General features: G+C 42.5%; 1 protein-coding gene across 3 annotated transcripts in view; it reads left to right on the forward strand.

Annotated features, from left to right (window-relative positions):
- The window catches only part of LOC110533528 (rho GTPase-activating protein 32), a 227,102-nt gene that overhangs the window by 159,224 nt on the left and 51,033 nt on the right, over positions 1-16,845 (forward strand). For all 3 annotated transcript variants that reach the window (XM_036989928.1, XM_021617826.2, XM_021617827.2), the window contains 2 exons: positions 4,824-4,910; positions 10,205-10,342. In XM_036989928.1, the coding sequence (XP_036845823.1) occupies positions 4,824-4,910; positions 10,205-10,342 (225 nt within the window). The remainder of the gene's footprint in view (positions 1-4,823; positions 4,911-10,204; positions 10,343-16,845) is intronic.

Raw genomic sequence — 16,845 nt, forward strand, 5'->3', positions numbered from 1 at the left:
GTTCAAAAGCGAATACTGGAACAATATAATAATATTATAATATATAACATAGAACGTTGGGAATGGTCAGAGGCGAACTATAGAACGAATGTAATTTTGTTTATTTTGTGATGCCATTAAAAATGTTATAAAGGAAATACTGTAATGTGGAAAGGATCCCCACTACATGTGTGAAGTGTCCATCCTATGCATTGTGCATGTAATATGAAAAATGATGGGGGATGAGGGATGGGATTTTAGGAGCCATAAGAGATAATTGTTTTACATCAAATTTGCAGAGTGATAAGTCACGCCCCTGAGTGAGGTTCGACCGTGTCAGCCTAACGGAACCGCCCTTTTGATGAAACTGTATAAATTGATGGGTTAAGAATTAACATATCAGACCAGAAAAGCATGAAGCTGCAGCTGCATGCGTAAAGTGGTTTGAACTCTGCATCTCAACATGAGGCAGAGACGTTAAACTCACCTCCTGGACAATCACTGGTATGGCTGATTAGCTGTCCTAAGTAAAGTATCTTAGAAAGCGAATTTAGGTGGGACCATTCTACTACTCTGCTCAAACCATCGTATTACGCTACAATCATCACTCTACTAGGCACCATCAACCTGGCTAGCTAGCCTATCTACGAATAAGCATCTTCAGGAGGGAATGGGTGGAAAATAAACTCTGTTGTTCTGTTCAGGACTACACGACAAGTCACCAAATACCGGACAACAGTATGAGACTTGAGTGGCGGTTTGTGTGCCACAGGGTGGCGGTTCATGTGCAAAGTATATGATTACTGTAAGTGAGAGTAGTTTCTAAATGTACCGAAGTATTATGTCTGTCCCTCTCTGCCCCCCTCTCCATCTCTTTTGTAACAAGCAGCCATGTTTTGCCATTCCGCTAGCGATCTGTTTTTAACGTATTAAGTGTGTATGTTTATCCTGTGTTAACATTTAATTAACTAGTAAATAACTGATTAAACCAATTTGTGTAGTACTGAATCATAAGTAAGGCTCGGGTTTTTGTAGATGCAAGGAGGTTACGACTGTTCAGAATGAAGATATGATACGAGGTTATGATTAATAAGTTGACTGTTTATAGGTGTGATAGGTAAAGACCTTTTTAGAGTTTAATTTGGGAGATGTTAACTCTTTAACCTTTCTGATCTCCCCATCCCGGATCCGGGTTCGTGAATACAGACTCAAGCTCATTACCATAACGCAACGTTAACTATTCATGAAAATCGCAAATGAAATGAAATAAATATGCTAGCTCTCAAGCTTAGCCTTTTGTTAACAACACTGTCATCTCAGATTTTCAAAATATGCTTCTCAACCATTGCAAAACAAGCATTTGTGTAACAGTATTGATGGCTAACGTAGCATTTAGCATTAGCATTCAGCTGGCAACATTTACACAAAAAAACAGAAAAGCATTCAAAAAAATCATTTACCTTTGAAGAACTTCAGATGTTTTCAATGAGGAGACTCTCAGATAGCAAATGTTCAGTTTTTCCTGAAAGATTATTTGTTTAGGACAAATCGCTCAGTTTTCTGCGTCACGTTTAGCTATGAAAAAACCCCTGTATCCAGGATTGTGTAAATCTATCAGCAAGCTCATTAGCATAACACAACGTTAACTATTTATGAAAATCGCAAATGAAATGAAATAAATATGCCATCTCTCAAGCTTAGCCTTTTGTAAACAACACTGTCATCTCAGATTTTCAAAATATGCTTCTCAACCATAGGAAAACAATAATTTGTGTAAAAGTAGCTAGCTAGAGTTAGCATTTCGCGTTAGCATTTAGCGTTAGCGTTAGCATTAGCGTTAGCATCCAGCACGCAACATTAACAAAAACATAAAAGCCTTCAAATAAAATCATTTACCTTTGAAGAACTTCTGATGTTTTCAATGAGGATACTCTCAGTTAGATAGCAGATGCTCAGTTTTTCCAAAAAGATTCCTTGTGTATTAGAAATAGCTCCGTTTTATACATCACATTTGGCTACCAAAAAAAATCCATAAATTCAGTCCTCAAAACGCAAACTTTTTTCCAAATTAACTCCATAATATCGACTGAAAACATGGCAAACGTTGTTTAGAATCAATCCTCAAGGTGTTTTTCACATATCTCTTCGATGATATATCGTTCGTGGAAGTGTGCTTTCTCTCCTGAATCCCAGGAGAAAATGCCCGCACCTGAAGATTACGCACAAATTTAGACAAAGGACACCGGGCGGACCTCTGGAAAATGTAGTCTCTTATGGCCAATCTTCCAATGATATGCCTACAAATACGTCACAATGCTGCTAAGACCTTGGGCGAACGACAGAAAGTGTAGGCTCATTCGTTGCGCAATCACAGCCATATAAGGAGAGAATGGAAAACAGAGCTTCAGAAATTCTGCTAATTCCTGGGTGATGCATCATCTTGGTTTCGCCTGTAGAATGAGTTCTGGGGCACTTACAGACAAAATCTTTGCAGATTCTGAAACTTCAGAGTGTTTTCTTTCCAAAACGGTCAAGAATATGCATAGTCGAGCATCTTTTCGTGACAAAATATCGCGCTTAAAACGGGAACGTTTTTTATCCAAAAATGAAATAGCGCCCCTAGAGCTCTAACTGGTTAAAGAACCGCTCCCTTGGTGCCCCACATCCTAATGAGTTAATTGTTACATGATTAATTGAATTGGGTAACAATTAAACATAGTTGATTAGATAAATAACAGTCTTCAGATTAATGTTAAAGTCAAGTCACAAATATTTTCTAATCTGGGAGGTAAACTTGATAAAGTATTCAATAATTTCGCTGTGTATTTCAAATGGAATCAAGGCATTAAATAAAGGTTAAATATAAAAAATACATTTGAATGTACCGGTGGCCATCAAAATAGAGCTCCTTTGGAGCTCAGACGCACCTGGCTGGCTACTTTTTCTATTTGGCTGGCTGCTCTATACACTGGTATTCCGTCTGGCCCCGCAGCCTTGCGAATGTTAATCAGTTTAAAGGACTTACACACATCGGGCTTAGTCATCCGGAACAGCTAATGCTCTCATGGATGTTTCAGTGTTGCGAGCATAGAAGGCATTTAGGTCGTCTGGTAGGTTTGTGTCGCATGGCATCTCGTAGCCGGGTTTCTCTTTGTAATCCGTGATAGTTTGCAAGCCCTGCCACATCTGTCGAGCATCAGAGCCTGCATAGTAGGATTCTCAGTCCTGTGTTGACGCTTTGCCTGTTTGATGGCTCGTCAGAGGTTGTAGCGGGATTTCTTCTAACCGTCCAAATTGGTGTCCCACTCCTTGAAAGCGGAAGCTCTATCCTTTAGCTTAATGCGGATGTAGCCTGTAATCCATTACTTCTGTTTGGGGTATATACATACATTCACTGTGGGGACAACGTCGTTGATGCACTTATTGAAGCCGGTGAGTGATGTAAATGTAAATCTTGTAGCTTAGTATCCGCTTCATCCTACCACTTCCATATTGAGCTTGGAAGCAGGAGGATAGAGTTTTGGTCAGATTTGCCAAAGGGAGGGTGAGGGAGAGCCTTGTATGCGTTTCTGTGTGTGGAGAAAAGGTGATCTAGAGTTTTGTCACCCCTAGTTGCACAGGTGACATTCTGGTAAAAATGAGGTAAAACAGATTTCAGTTTCCCTGCATTAAAATCACCATGCGTGAGAAACACTACCTCTGAATGTGCATTTTCTTGTTTGCTCATGGACTTATACAGCTCATTGAGTAGGGTCTTAGTGCCAGCATCGGTTTGTGGTGGTAAATAGATAACTCTCTTGACAAATAGTATGACATGCAGCATATAAGGTATTCTAATTTGGGCAAGCAAAAACTCAAGACTTCCTTAACATTTGAGGTCGTACACCAGCTGTTGTTAAAGAGACACACCCCTCCGCCCTTCATCTTACTCGAGTCTGCCGTCCGGTCTTGACAATGTGCCCACAGCAAGATCAGGGTCGTATTCACTAGGAACCAAACAGAAGCGAACGGACCAAAATGGGGAGGGACTATCTGAACTTGTCCAATAAGAAATGCTTGTTTTCGGCTGCAAAACGTTTTGCTAAAGTGTGTGCTAGCACATACCTCTGCAGTTCAGACATCATTTGCCACTAACTTCATGAATATGGTGCATAAATCATCACACACCCTTTCAAAACGTTTTAACCCTTCTACTCAAAAAGAAGTGATATTAGATATCTGCAACCTGTTAAACGTTACGATCTTGTAGCTAGAAAGTAGCTACTAATGTTAACTGTTCAACCCACTAACTTCATGACAGCTTGCTAATGATGCAGGGTGCATTGTCTAGTATGCACCTGTAATAAGAAGTTATGCACACTGTATATGTAATCACTATGTTGATAGGTTAATTTCAGTCAATAATTTGGAATAAATAGGTCCAAGTAGCCTATCCAGCCAGTGCATTTGTGGCACTTCATGTATGTCAGTTGCGGACATAAAAAAGCATTGGGGTTAAAATGTACAGGGCTCGTATTTACAAAGCGTAGGAGTGCTGATCTAGGATATGTTCCCACCTGTTCGTATAATCATATTCATTATGATCTAAAATGGACTCCTACTTTCAGAAGCTTTGTGAATAGGAGCACTGGGCTGTGTTTAATTGTCAGGGGCTGTGAAGGATGGTGTTCTAGCTTGAAAGAAGGGGGGTTAGAGAAAGGTTAAAGGATTATTTAAACAGAATTTTCTGTCATTTGTCCACATCTACGCCCTTCTGCCATTTGACCCAAAACACCAAGAGCTACCATATGCGTCTCATACTTTCTCATTCCCCCTCCCTCTTTCCCTTTCTCTCTGTATTCCAGTTGTCCCTCGTGGATGAACAGAGTGAAGTGACACGGAATGGCTTTGAGTCCAAGGAGCTGCAGTATTTGGTCCAGATCTACTGCCAGGTATGACCGAGTAATTATCTGGGTGCTGTGCTATGCTGCGGTGTCCTCAATCAGTGCTTTCTCATATAGAGTACCAGTCAAAAGTTTGGACACACCTACTCATTTTTATTTGTTTTTATTTGTACTATTTTCTACATTGTAGAATAATACTGAAGACATCAAAACTATGAAATAACATATATGGAATCATGTAGTAACCAAAAAAGTGTTAAACAAATGAACATATATTTTACACTGTTCAGAGGACACTGTGTGAATCAGGCCTTCCTGGTCGAATTGCTGCAAAGAAACCACGACTTAAGGACACCAATAATAATAAGAAGATATTTGCTTGTGCCATGAAACACGAGCAATGGACATTAGACCGGTGGAAGTCTGTCCTTTGGTCTGATGAGTCCAAATTTGAGATTTTTGGTTCCAACAGTCGTGTCTTTCTGAGATGCAGAGTAGGTGAACAGATGATCTCCCCATGTGTGGTTCCCACTGAAGCATGGAGGAGCAGGTGTGGGGGTGCTTTGCTGGTGACACTGTCAGGGATTTATTTAGAATTCAAGGCACGCTTAACCAGCATGGCTACCATCATTTGTTTTTCAACAAGACAATGACCCAACACACCTCCAGGCTGTGTAAGGGCTATTTGACCAAGAAGGAGACTGGTGGAGTGCTGCATCAGATGCCCTGGGCTCCACATTCACCAGACCTCAATCCAATTGAGATGGTTTGGGATGAGTTGGACTGCTGAGTGAAGGAATTGCAGCAAACAAGTGCTCAACATATGTGGGAACTCCTTCAAGACTGTTGGAAAAGCATTCCAGGTGAAGCTGGTTGAGAAGAATGCCAGAGTGTGCAAAGCTGTCATTAAGGCAAGGGTTGCTACTTTTGATTTAACACTTTTTTGTTTACTACATGATTTCATATGTGTTATTTCATAGTTTTGATGTCTTGACTATTATTCTACAATGTAGAAAATAGTACAAATAAAGAAAAACCGTTGAATGTCTAGGTGTGTCCAAACTTTTGGTACACACACACATACTCTATCTGACATTTGCATACACACGCACCCTCACTTGCATGCACACTCTCACAAATACACAGTCACATGGAAAGCCTCTGTCTTTGGAATCTTGTCACACACCAAATGAATGTCCAATGTGTTAGCTAGTAGGTGATTGGCTCATTTTCAGTCATTTCTGAAAACCCATTTGGTCATGATTAAAATTGTGGGAACAGTGAAGCTGAAACAACCAAACAACTAAATAGAAGGGTCTCGTGGGAAAGGAGAGTGACACTGAAATCACACCAATTGGCCTCATCCATGATGCTCATGAGGTGTTGAGTAGCAACAAAACACACAACTTGGAGAAGATATCTGGCATACCATCCATGCCTCCAAATCTTTTCCTCAACTTGGCAGTTACGCTACCCTCTCATCAGAGACCTAGCGAGGCAAGTCATGTGTGCCCGGTGCTGACCGAGGGCAGGTACCAAATGGAAACCTATTCCCTATATAGTGCACTGCTTTTCACCTGGGCCCATAGGGCTCTGGTCAAAAGTAGTGCACTATATAGGGAATAGGGTGCCATTTGGGATATTACCTGAGGCTTACATCACAACTGTATTTGCCTGTCACTTTTTGATTCAGCACCCTCTTCTTCAGATAAAAAAAGCCTTGCTTTGTCATGTGCCAGCCGGCCTCTGATGTATTTACCCCAAAGATGTATCATCAGTTAAATTAACGTATGGAGTTATCGACTTCTCGTGTTGTACTCCAGAAATAGCTTCGGCAAATTGATCACTTCATCAATGGATTCCAAAATTAGCTATCCAGGGCAGGCCAGCACAGTTCAAGCGGGTGAGCTAGATATGGTGGATGATTTAGGAGCTGTTCCATTCTGTCGAGCATGATGCCTGTTGGATTTACTCGCAATACCAATAAAACATGCAAAGTTATTACCCCGCTGCAGTTTACATGCTCTTAGGTTGGAGTCATTAAATCTCATTTTTCAACCACTCCACAGATTACTTGTTAACAAACTATAGTTTTGGCCAGTTGGTTAGGACATCTACTTTTCCAAAAATGGTTTACTGACAGATTATTTCACTGTATCACAATTCCAGTGGGTCAGAAGTTTACATACACTAAGTTGACTGTGCCTTTAAACAACTCTGAAAATTGGCTTGAGAAGCTTCTGATAGGCTAACTGACATCATTTGAGTCAATTGGAGGTGTACCTGTGGATGTATTTCAAGGCCTACCTTCAAACTCAGTGCCTCTTTGCTTGACATCATGGGAAAATCAAAAGAAATCAGCCAAGACCTCAGAAAAACAATTGCAGACCTCCACAAGTCTGGTTGATCCTTGGGAGCAATTTCCAGACGCCTGAGACGTGTTCTGTCTCCTAGAGATTAGTGTACTTTGGTGCAAAAAGTGCAAATCAATCCCAGAACAACAGCAAAGGACCTTGTGAAGATGCTGGAGGATACAGGTACAAAAGTATCTAAAGTGGGGCAAAAAAGTATTTAGTCAGCCACCAATTGTGCAAGATCTCCCACTTAAAAAGATGAGAGAGGCCTGTAACTGTCATCATAGGTACACTTCAACTATGACAGACAAAATGAGAAAAAATCATTGTCATGCTGAAAGACCCAGCCACGTTTCATATTCAATGCCCTTGCTGATGGAAGGAGGTTTTCACTCAAAATCTCACGATAAATGGCCCCATTCATTCTTTCCTTTACACGGATCAGTCGTCCTGGTCCCTTTGCAGATAAACAGCCCCAAAGCATGATGTTTCCACCCCCATGCTTCACAGTAGGTACAGTGTTCTTTGGATGCAACTCAGCATTCTTTGTCCTCCAAACACGACGAGTTGAGTTTTTACCAAAAAGTTATATTTTGGTTTCATCTGACCATATGACATTCTCCCAATCTTCTTCTGGATCATCCAAATGCTCTCTAGCAAACTTCAAACGGGCCTGGACATGTACTGGCTTAAGCAGGGGGACACGTCTGGCACTGCAGGATTTGAGTCCCTGGCGGTGTAATGTGTTACTGATGGTAGGCTTTGTTACTTTGGTCCCAGCTCTCTGCAGGTCATTCACTAGGTCCCCCCGTGTGGTTCTGGGATTTTTGCTCACCGTTCTTGTGATCATTTTGACCCCACGGGTTGAGATCTTGCGTGGAGCCTAAGATCGAGGGAGATTATCAGTGGTCTTGTATGTCTTCCATTTCCTGATAATTGCTCCCACAGTTGATTTCTTCAAACCAAGCTGTTTACCTATTGCAGATTCAGTCTTCCCAGCCTGGTGCAGGTCTACAATTTTGTTTCATGTGTCCTTTGACAGCTCTTTGGTCTTGGCCATAGTGGAGTTTGGAGTGTGACTGTTTGAGGTTGTGGACAGGTGTCTTTTATACTGATAACATGTTCAAACATGTAATACAGGTAACGAGTGGAGGACAGAGGAGCCTCTTAAAGAAGAAGTTACAGGTGTGTGAGAGCCAGAGATCTTGCTTGTTTGTAGGTGACCAAATTTTTATTTTCCACCATAATTTGCAAATAAATTCATTAAAAATCCTACAATGTAATTTTCTGGGGGGGGGGGGTTCTCATTTTGTCTGTCATAGATGAAGTGTCCCTATGATGAAAATTACAGGCCTCTCATCTTTTTAAGTGGGAGAATGTGCACAATTGGTGGCTGACTAAATACTTTTTTGCCCCACTGTATATCCACAGTAAAACTAGTCCTAAATCGACATAACCTGAAAGGCCGCTCAGCAAGGAAGAAGCCACTGGTTTGCAAATGCACATGGGGACAAAGATCGTACTTTTTTGAGAAATGTCCTCTGGTCTGATGAAACAAAAATAGAACTGTTTGGCCATAATGACCATCGTTATGTTTGGAGGGAAAAGGGGAGGCTTGCAAGCCGAAGAACACCATCCCAACCGTGAAGCACGGGGTGACAGCATCATGTTGTGGGGGTGCTTTGCTGCAGGAGGGTCTGGTGCACTTCACAAAATAGATGGCATCATGAGGGAGGAAAATTATGTGGATATATTGAAGCAACATCTCAAGACATCAGTCAGGAAGTTAAAGCTTGGTCGCAAATGGGTCTTCCAAATGGCCAATGGCCCCAAGCATACTTCCAAAGTTGTGGCTTAAGGACAACTAATTTGAGGTATTGTAGTGGCCATCACAAAGCCCTGACCTCAATCCAACAGATAATTTGTGGGCAGAATTTAAAAAGTGTGTGCGAGCAAGGAGGCCTACAAACCTGACTCAGTTACACCAGCTCTGTCGGGAGGAATGGGCCAAAATTCACCCAATTTATTATGGGAAACTGGTGGAAGGCTACCCGAAATGTTTGACCCAAGTTAAACAATTTAAAGGCAATGCTTCCAAATACTAATTGAGTGTATGTAAACTTCTGACCCACTGGGAATGTGATGAAAGAAATAAAATATTAAATAAATAATTCTCTCTATTATTCTTACATTTCACATTCTTAAAATAAAGTGGTGATCCTAACTGACCTAAGACAGGGAATTTATACTAGGATTAAATGTCAGCAATTGTGAAAAACTGAGTTTAAATGTATTTGGCTAGGGTGTATGTAAACTTCCGACTTCAACTGTATGTCTGGTTTGAATAATGGCAGTACATCCAATCTGATATAATTAAAGCTGAGTTGTTTTTCACTGGATGTTCTGTACTAGATTCCGGGTTCATCGTCCAATGAAGGAGATCCCCTTTTCAGATTAAAATGCCCCCCTGTTGAGACTAGAAGGATATAATGTCCAACTCTCTTAATTCCACCAGATTTGACCCGCCTCTCTTAATAATCCCAGCCATTTGGATTCATCCCCTTCTCCAATCCCTCCCGCCATCTATCCACCATCCATCCTTTAATCAGTTTTTTGGCACTGCCTTACGTTGGCAGACTGGTGCTCTGCTTGGGGCAACCACAACCATACCACATTCGAAACCATACAGATGTTTGGTCCCTGTCCCACAGTGGAGTATTGTGTGGGGAGTCACTGTAGCAGGATTATAGCTAGGAAGGTAATATCCCCTGTCTGACCCCCCTCGTGAAATCATAGACTCCCCCTCTTGCAACTCCGTCCCAGCAGTGGATTGTGAATTAGGGCGTGAGGGGCACCCAGAGGGTATCTGTTACCAAGCTAGTAAAGCAGCCAGGGGCTCATGCCTCATGCATATCCCCTGTGTTTTGAAACGTCCTCTCTCTCTCTTTTCTTTCCCACTTTCCCACTCTTGCTATTTTTGCTCCGCAGAGCCGAAGCTGGATTGTGAAGCGCAGCTATGAGGATTTCCGTGTCCTGGACAAGCACCTGCACCTTTGCATCTATGACCGCCGCTTCTCGCAGCTGCCTGAGCTGCCTCGATTCGACAGTCTGAGGGATCGTGCCGAGGTAAGATACCCGGTCTTTCTCAGTACAGCCAATGTGCCCCACCCCACCCAACACCCCTATATCCCCATTCAAATGGTCTCTCCCAGTCTCCCACTTTGAATACCGCCTCAGAGCTCACGACTTTAAGGACTATGTTATCTTTCGCCTTCAAGATTATGGTGTTCAGACAGAAGCAAGAGGCAAAGGACGGGTGACTTGAGAACAGTTTTGCGTCCATGTCCGTCCTAGAGTGAAATACCTGCACAATGTCAATGCTGTATTTGCTTGTTTTACAAACTCGTGTTCGTTGCAGGCTGATTCATGGGCTAAATTTGTTAGTGTCCATTTGTGCCTAGGTTTTCTTTTCTTTTTTTTTTCGTTCTGTCTAATGGCCTGGTGTTTAGTGGAAGCAGCTGTATAGTCTGTTTTATGTTTTTAGAAAACCTCTCCATCCTGCTGGGCTGCGATAGGAACTCTCACTCGCTCTCTCTGTTTACAGTTGTTTTCCCAGAGAAAGCCCTTGAACTGTGGCACATTTTCACAGCTAAATTGATGGGCTTTGAAGTATGGCGTGGCTGTTAATGCTTACCCATATGATCATCCAGTCCTTCAGTAAATGGAAAAAGGCCCTGGTACTCATGCTCTCTGCCCCTAAAAAGAGACTCCCACAAAGGTAGGCTGACTAGGCTTCACAGTCACCACTTTGCTGCTGCTGTTGCGTCCCAAATGACACCCTATTCCCTACATAGTACACTACTTTTGAACAGATCTGGGCCCTGCTCAAAATTAGTGCACAACATGTTTATAGGGCATAGGGTGCCATTTGAGACACAACCTCTCTCTCCAGCTGTCCAAAGTGTAATGTGAAACACTGGGCTGCGCGTTGACTAATCTCAGGAGGTCAGATTACTACACCCACAGTGAAAGCACAGGTCCTTCTGTAGTGGGATGTTCAGTGCTAAAAACTACTGGTAAAACAGGTTATTAAGGTTTTCACTAAAAAAGGCTGTGGAAATACCTCAGTCGTGATTGGAGGAACGAGATGTCGGACCTTTCAGTTTAATCCGTGTCCGTGGCTGCTGGGACAAGTAATGGCATACAGTAATTTCAGACAGCAGTCATTATTTGATTGTAGCCTTCAGGCATTTAATACACATAGGTCCTTATAGGATTAATTGGGGTAGGGGAAAATTGGCTTGAATTAAAATGTCACTAACCGTATTGTCGAGAGGCTCTTTGAAGCGCATATTTTGGTACCTAGCTACTGCAGGTATTTGGATAGTGTTAGCCTAGCTAGTATGCTAACCAACATATTGCTTGTGCATTCCAATACTTGATTGTCACTGTTTTGTAGGCCAGTACTTGGGAGCTAGATTGCCTGTTCGAAATGAGCTGACATTACCTTATACAATATCTTCCATGACTCGTTAAGTCTAAACAAACTTAAAAAAATCTGTACAAAGTTGGTAAGAATATTCAGCGAAATCAGGAAACTCACTGCTAATAAACCAATCAGTCTCACTATTGATTCAGTTAGCCAGCCATCCTCCCTTCACTTCAAGGCCTTGATGTTGTGCTTGGCTTTACTGTTGTGGTACCACATGTTCTCTAGTCTTTGTCTTTCTGGAGAGTCTTAGCCCTTTTGGTCTATGTTTTCTTGGTCATGTTGACAAGAAGGAGAGGGGCTGAAGAGAGGGCCTGGCGGAGTCCCAAATGGTACCCTATTTCCAACATGGTGCACTACTTCTGACCAGAGCCCTATGAGCCCTGGTCAAAAGTAGTGCCTTATATAGGGACTAGGGTGCCATTTGGGGCACATACCCTGTCTGGCACTCAGAGGAGAGGGCTCACTTTTGGATTAGTGCGCTGAATAGGACAAGTCTTGTGGGAAGCGCCAGGGTATTCATCACCAACAGTAACCAACAAATGGAGCCCCAACAAGGAAAGCATCCAGGTCATCAAAGAAAAGCTTTCCTTTCCTTATCCTTTATAGCCTTTTAAGCCCAAAGCAGACCTGGCCATGCAAGGTCGTCCTCTGCTGCTCTGTACAGAAAGCCTTCTATACCAGATGCTTACTTACCTTCCAAATCAAGTGCTTAGTATTGTAGCACTGTTGCTACTGTTTTCATAACTTGAATGTCAGGGCTTTATTTTCAGCAGATTTGGTTATTTTTCTTTTTTCAGTCAACGGCCTGCTTTGTCATTGAGTCTAAATATGGCGTCAGTTTCAACGTACTCTCCCTCCCTGTGACATTTAACGAATGAGGGTTGACTAGAGACTAATTTGATTTAACCAGAGATCCTTGTCAGCTTCGTCTTTATTGAACTCCCTCAAGGTGACATATGTCCTTCATTTAAATATTTGGACAGATCTGATAGCTCATTAGCCATTGTTTTGTCTGGTTGTGCCACAGTGAAGTCTCTAATGATTTTTTTTTTTTTAAACCTCTGACATGCTTTGTCATTTTACACGTCTTGCTATCTTTCACATATAGAATTGCCTTTTTTTCACCGTTTCCTCGTGGCCAGATTTGTCCTGGCTGTGGGTAAAGTTTGGGGCTGATCTGGTTATAAATGTTTACACATCTTGTGGAAAGAAAACAAACGCTCCGAGGCTATGGTCCTTTTAAAACCAGGGCTAAGCTGTCTGTGTCATGTACATGTGTCGTCAGCTTGCGCCCCATTAGGCCCCTTCCTCTGGGCTGTAACACTCGGCCTCTGTGTATGTGTGTTGGTGGACCCTGTTCTGATTGGGTACGCACAGTGCCAGCTCATGTACTGGAATCAATGTGGCAGGCAGCGGGCTGGACCCTCCCGGAGAGGGTCAGGAAAGGGTTTGGCTCCACGTCTGGCCTGGCCCCATGCCCACCACCTCAATGGTCTGCTCTGCTCTTTTTGTCTCTGACTCACTCTACACTTCTCTGCTCTTCTCTCCTCTTCTCTCCTCTAACCTCTTCTCTTCTTCTCCAACCTTTCTTCTCCTCCCCTAACCTTTCCTCTTTTCTCCTATCCTTTAACGTATCCCTTCTCCTTTTCTCTCCTCGCCCCTTCTCTAATCTCACCTACTCCTCTCCTCTCTTCTCTTTGGAGCTCAGCTCTCTAACCTCTCCTCTCCTTCTGCTCTAACCTTTCTCCTCTCCCCTACTCTAACCTCTCCCTCTTCCCCGCTCCTCTCCCCTCCTCTAACCTCTCCATCTTCCCCTCTCCTCTCCCCTTCTCTAACCTCTCCCTCTTCCCCGCTCCTCTCCCCTCCTCTAACCTCTCCATCTTCCCCTCTCCTCTCCCCGTCTCTAACCTCTCCCTCTTCCCCTCTCCTCTCCCCTTCTCTAACCTCTCCCTCTTCCCAGCTCCTCTCCCCTTCTCTAACCTCTCCATCTTCCCCTCTCCTCTCCCCTTCTCTAACCTCTCCATCTTCCCCTCTCCTCTCCAAATGGCCTCCAGTGGAGCGTTTGATTTCCTCTGCTAGGCGCTCACCACTCAGTCTTTCTTTTTGTTCTCGCTTTCTCTCATCTATAGTGCATTACTCAAGAAGTTGCCAATGAAAAACTAGAAACAATCGTCCTTTCAATATCATTAGGATTGGCTACATTATGAGCTCAGTCAAACATGTCTTTCTGGCCTATGCTCAAGTCAGACACACACCAGGGCTCCAGACTGCGATAATTTAGTTGTATTTTGTGACCCTTTTACTTGGCTGTTGCAAGTCGTGTTTAATTGGTCGCTTCGGTGTGAGCTGCACATTCTACATGGTCACTTCACTCCAAATGTCCGATTTTTTGATCATGGCTCTAGTGTGGCCATTTTGATCGCATGTGCTCCTAAATATTTAGCTGTGCAAAATGTTTTTTTTGCCCAGATAATAATTGTTGTAAAGGTTATGCTTTGCTGTATCGCTATTTCTGAGTATCCTAGAGAAAAAAGTGAGCGCTGATCCGTGACTGTGGTGGTTACACCATTACTACAGAGAGAACTGGTTATCTCTAGCCCAAACTGTTCAAAAGTAGTGCTACATTTTTTCCCTTCTATTGTGCATTGGCTCTGCAGCTGGTTGCATCTTCATTGGCGGGCTGTATTTTACGTTCATTAACCATGTCATGAGCCGTTCTTAAACTACTTGTGGGCCATTAACACCTTGTTAAGTCATGTTACCTCATTAGCTAGCAAGTTAACAACCTTGTAACTTTACCAGTATATCCTTTCTAGCGCAGGCGTTTCGCTAGCGGAACCCCTCAACAACATTCCGCTGAAAAGGCAGCGAGTGAAATTCAAAAATATTTTTTTGAAATATGTAACTTTCACACATTAACAAGTCCAATACAGCAAATAAAATATCAACTTCTTGTTATTAATCTACCCATCGTGTCCAAATAAAAAAAACAACAACATATGATTATGTTAGATCACCGCCAAGTCAAAAAAACACAGCCATTTTTCCAGCCTGAAATATAGATAAAATGAATCACGAAACCTTTAATGATCTTCATCAGATGACACACATAGGACATCATGCTACACAATACATGTATGTTTTGTTCGATAATGTGCATATTTATATCCAAAAATATGTTTACATTGGCGCGTTACGTGCAGTAATGACTTGATTCCAAAACATCCGGCAATTTTGCAGAAATATTCATAATAAGCATTGATAAAGATACAAGTGTTATTCACAAAATGAAAGATAGACTTCTCCTTAATGCAACCGCTGTGTCAGATTTTTTTTTTTTACTTTACGGATAAAGCATAATCTGAGAACGGCGCTCAGAGCCTTATCCAGCCAGAGAAATATCCGCCATTTTGGAGTCAACAGAAGTTAGAAATAACACTATAAATATAAATTTACCTTTGATGATCTTCATTAGAAGGAACTCCCAGGAATCCCAGTTCGACAATAAATGACTGATTTGTTCCATAAAGTCCATCATTTATATCCAAATAGCCACTTGTTAGCGTGTCCAGCCCAGTAATCCATCTTCATGAGGCGTGAGCACTTCGTCCAGACAAAAACTCTAAAAGTTCCATTACAGGTCGTAGAAACAAGTCAAACGATGTATGGAATCAATCTTTAGGATGTTTTTAACACAAAACATCAATAATGTTCCAACCAGAGAATTACTATGTCTGAAGAAAAGCACTGGAACGAGAGCTAACTCTGTTGGGAGCGTGCGTCACGAGCCTGAGACACTCTGCCAGACCACTGACTCAAACAGGTCTCATGAGCCCCTCCTTTATAGTAGAATCCTCATTCAAGTTTCTAAAGACGGTTGACATCTAGTGGAAGCCGTAGGAAGTGCAACTTGACTCCATAGACACTGTGTATTCGGTAGGCCAAGCTTTGAAAAACTACAAACCTCAAATGTCCCACTTCCGGGTTGGATTTTTCTCAGGTTTTTGCCTGCCATATGAGTTCTGTTATACTCACAGACATCATTCAAACAGTTTTAGAAACTCCAGAGTGTTTTCTATCCAATACTAATAATAATATGCATATATTAGCATCTGGGGCAGTGTAGGAGGCAGTTCACTCTGGGCACGCTATTCATCCAAAAGTGAAAATGCTCCCAAACATTTGGGGGCACAGAAAGAATGGAAAAGGAATAGCTTATTCAGGAGATCAATGAACATAAAGTAGTTTACCAACTACTTTGCAGACAGATTTCAGTGTGTCAAATCGGAGGGCTTCAACGCCATACAACACTCCTTCCGTGGCCTCCAACTGCTCTTAAACGCTAGTAAAACCAAATGCATGCTTTTCAACCGTTCGCTGCCTGCACCCGCACGCCCGACTAGCATCACCACCCTGGATGGTTCCGACCTAGAATATGTGGACATCTATAAGTACCTAGGTGTCTGGCTAGACTGTAAACTCTCCTTCCAGACTCATATCAAACATCTCCAATCTAAAATCAAATCTAGAGTCGGCTTTCTATTCTGCAACAAAGCCTCCTTCACTCACGCCGCCAAACTTACCCTAGTAAAACTGACTATCCTACCGATCCTCAACTTCGGCGATGTCATCTACAAAATAGCTTCCAATACTCTACTCAGCATACATATTCGTCGCCAGACCCACTGGCTCCAGGTCATCTACAAGTCCATGCTAGGTAAAGCTCCGCCTTCTCAGTTCACTTGTCACGATGGCAACACCCACCCGTAGCACGTGCTCCAGCAGGTGTATCTCACTGATCATCCCTAAAGCCAACACCTCGTTTGGCCACCTTTTGTTCCAGTTCTCTGCTGCCTGTGACTGGAACGAATTGCAAAATTCGCTGAATTTGGAGACTTTTATCTCCCTCACCAACTTCAAACATCTGCTATCTGAGCAGCTAACCGATCGCTGCAGCTGTACATAGTCTATCGGTAAATAGCCCACCCAATTTACCTACCTCATCCCCATACTGTTTATATTTATTTACTTTTCTGCTCTTTTGCACACCAGTATCTCTACCTGTACATGACCATCTGATAATTTATCACTCCAGTGTTAATCTGCAAAATTGTAATTATTCGCCTCATGCCTTTTG

Source organism: Oncorhynchus mykiss, chromosome 10, assembly GCF_013265735.2.
Source record: "Oncorhynchus mykiss isolate Arlee chromosome 10, USDA_OmykA_1.1, whole genome shotgun sequence".
Classification (NCBI taxonomy): Eukaryota; Metazoa; Chordata; class Actinopteri; order Salmoniformes; family Salmonidae; genus Oncorhynchus; species Oncorhynchus mykiss.